We start from the raw sequence: 2,564 nt of genomic DNA on the forward strand, positions 1-2,564 counted from the left end.
CGCCACCCAAAATTTAAAAGCTATTTATTTTAAAAAAAAGATACACATCATTTCTTTCTGTAAGTCTACCTCACAGCCCGAAACATTCCACCATTACAAAACAATCAAAATTTTCTGTCATAATATACAAAACGGATCATTCCATTTTATGGAGCAGACATTTTCCGACTATCTAAGCACGACAGCTTTTTATTAAAGGATTTTTTGTCCCAAAAATGGGGGTAGACTATACAACGACAAATGTGGGTGGATGAACGAGGGAAAACAACTGATACAGAGACTCGACAAGCCCGGTCTCTGAACAAATGAATGAATCAATGCTTCACAGGCAAAAAGCTTCCAATGTGGGAAACACACGTGATAAACAATCCCAAATTAACCGTCCGATTATACAAGAAAAGCGGCACCTCCGAGCAAAGCAGCTCCAACAATGGCAAACTTGTGTACGAGAGTAGAAGAGACGGCAGAGGAAGTGGCGCCATCTGAAGCCGGGGCAGATGCAGGAGATTGGGAAGAAACAGAGGGGGATCCTGCAGGGGACGAATTTATTGTAGGAGCAGAGGCAGAGGAGGAAGGGGCAGGGGCTTCTGAAGATGGGGCAAGTGCAGGGGAGGAGAGCGAGGACGCTGGAGATGCAGATGGAGATGCAGATGAGGTCGGTGTCTTTGCCGGGGTTGGAACCGGCGACCTTGTTGGTGATGCCGCCGGTAATTTTGCCGGAGAAGCTGCCGGAGCCTGCGCAATGGAATGCCCCATCATCGTCCCCAACACCAAAACAATGGCAAAGACTGCGCTAAATTTACCCATATCTTCTTCTTCTTCTTCTTCTCTGGTTCAAAAACAATCTAAAGCTTTAAAATGACTTGTGTTTCTGTTGCCAAGAAATGAGGTAAATGAAGAAACAGAGTGAAGCGGAGGAGTTAATTGTAGTTTGGGATGTCTGAGGGGTGTGAGGAGAGCACCGGGTATAAATACAAATTTGGAGTGTGTTCGCTGTCATTTTAAGTGGGAATGGGAGGCACCAACTCCACCGTCCAACAGCTGGCTTGACAACCGGGTCAGCATTCGTATGTGTCTCTGGCCTTTTTGTTTTTGACCACCTTACCAGCTATTAACTACTATTTCAAAATTTTACGCTACGCGTCGAGATTTACACTGCCTTGCTTCCGACTATTTCGAGTGTCTGGTAACGATGATGTTATTCCCACGCGGAGTGCTTAATCATCAATGTATGGAAATGTTGAAGTAGGGATGATTGAGGGTGTGAAGAGAGGACTGGGTACATATCATTTAGACTGGATCCTGGTTTGATGAGGGAATAAATTATGTTTTCCGAGTGATGTAATTTGCGTAACGCGGGGAGAAGAAGGGTGGCTTACTTTCCGACGCCTGTTGTTTGGACTTAATCGCCATGCGCGTCACGCTTCTTAGTCAGGAAGATGATTTGACTTAAAACGACATGGTAAATGATTTGGGAAAGTGCTCAGCACGTGCGAAATCCCTGATAGAAGGCCATTGTAAGGGGCTGGTGATTCACGATATGAGACCGAGAGGCTGGATGGGCCTGTGCTGCAAAGCTGGGTGCACATAGGTGTGGTGTAGGCAAGACATGGATCGAGCCGAGGTGTAAATGGGACTATGTCGTGTGCTGGGCAGACATGGTTGTGGTGTAGGATCTTGTTCTAGACATGATCTAAGGTGTATGCTTGGGGCTGTGTTGTGAGTTGTTTCCCTCCAACATAGTTGTGGTGTAGGCATAGTGTTTGATCTGTGCCGAGGTGTGATCTTGGGGCTGTGCTACGAGATGTTCCCTCTAGCATAGTTGTGGTGTAGGCGAGGCTTGGAGTGGAGCTGAGGTGTATGCGCGGAGGGTAGTGCCAGTGTGCATGATGGGTGACTTGGAGAGTCGACCTCCCTCAAGAGAGACGAAGCAGAGTAGTCTCTCCCTCTAGTCTCAGGATGAGATAGAGGTGACGCATAGTCATTAGGAGTGAAGTAGAGTAGCTCCGCCATTCCATAAATGGGTGAGGTTTGGTGCAATGACCGGGTGGTGCATCAGAATTTGGGTGTGGCACCGAGTGCACATCCAAGGTGCTTGGTAGTGTGGGTTTGTATTGAGATTGGATCTCAATGGCCATGGCGAATGGGATGTAGTGTTCTAGGTTAGGTTCATGGTGAGCCGAGTCATGAGGCAGATCTGTATCAAGTATCGAAAGAGGTAGTCTTTGGGTATGGCTTAGAGAGGTGAGTCATGTTGGAAGGCAAGGAACAAGGTTTGTGGTGCATGAGTGAAACGGGTGACACAGATGGGTGAAGCGGTTCAGAGGTGAAGCTATGGAGTGGTAACCGAGTTGGCTTAAGAAGTCCAGCGTCCAACAGGGTTGGGTGGATCGTGGAGCTATGGTGTTGAAGTGGTTTAGAGTTGCTAGCCGAGTTGGCCTTGATAGCCAGCGTCCAACAGGGTGGGGTGGATCATGGAGCTAGGGTGTGGAACTCAAGTAGGTTGTGCAATGCAAAGTGGATCTGAAGTGAGTTAGGTGATTGCGTGTATGCATGAAGGGGTT

The 2,564-nt window shown here is 47.7% G+C and overlaps 1 protein-coding gene across 1 annotated transcript; it reads right to left on the minus strand.

Moving 5' to 3' along the window:
* On the minus strand, nucleotides 1-949 carry LOC149532513 (uncharacterized). Its single transcript, XM_089804301.1, has one exon. It carries the CDS (start codon nucleotides 805-807, stop codon nucleotides 388-390), a length of 420 nt encoding a protein of 139 aa, XP_089660427.1. The 5' UTR covers nucleotides 808-949; the 3' UTR covers nucleotides 1-387.
* Between the last annotated feature and the right edge of the window lie 1,615 nt (nucleotides 950-2,564).

This window comes from Cupressus sempervirens, chromosome 10 (assembly GCF_028749045.1).
Source record: "Cupressus sempervirens isolate cs-2001-9-10 chromosome 10, ASM2874904v1, whole genome shotgun sequence".
Lineage (NCBI taxonomy): Eukaryota > Viridiplantae > Streptophyta > Pinopsida > Cupressales > Cupressaceae > Cupressus > Cupressus sempervirens.

Excerpts from the sequence above, each read along its gene's own strand:
- LOC149532513 (XM_089804301.1), bottom strand. The coding sequence starts at position 807 with ATGGGTAAATTTAGCGCAGTCTTTGCCATTGTTTTGGTGTTGGGGACG.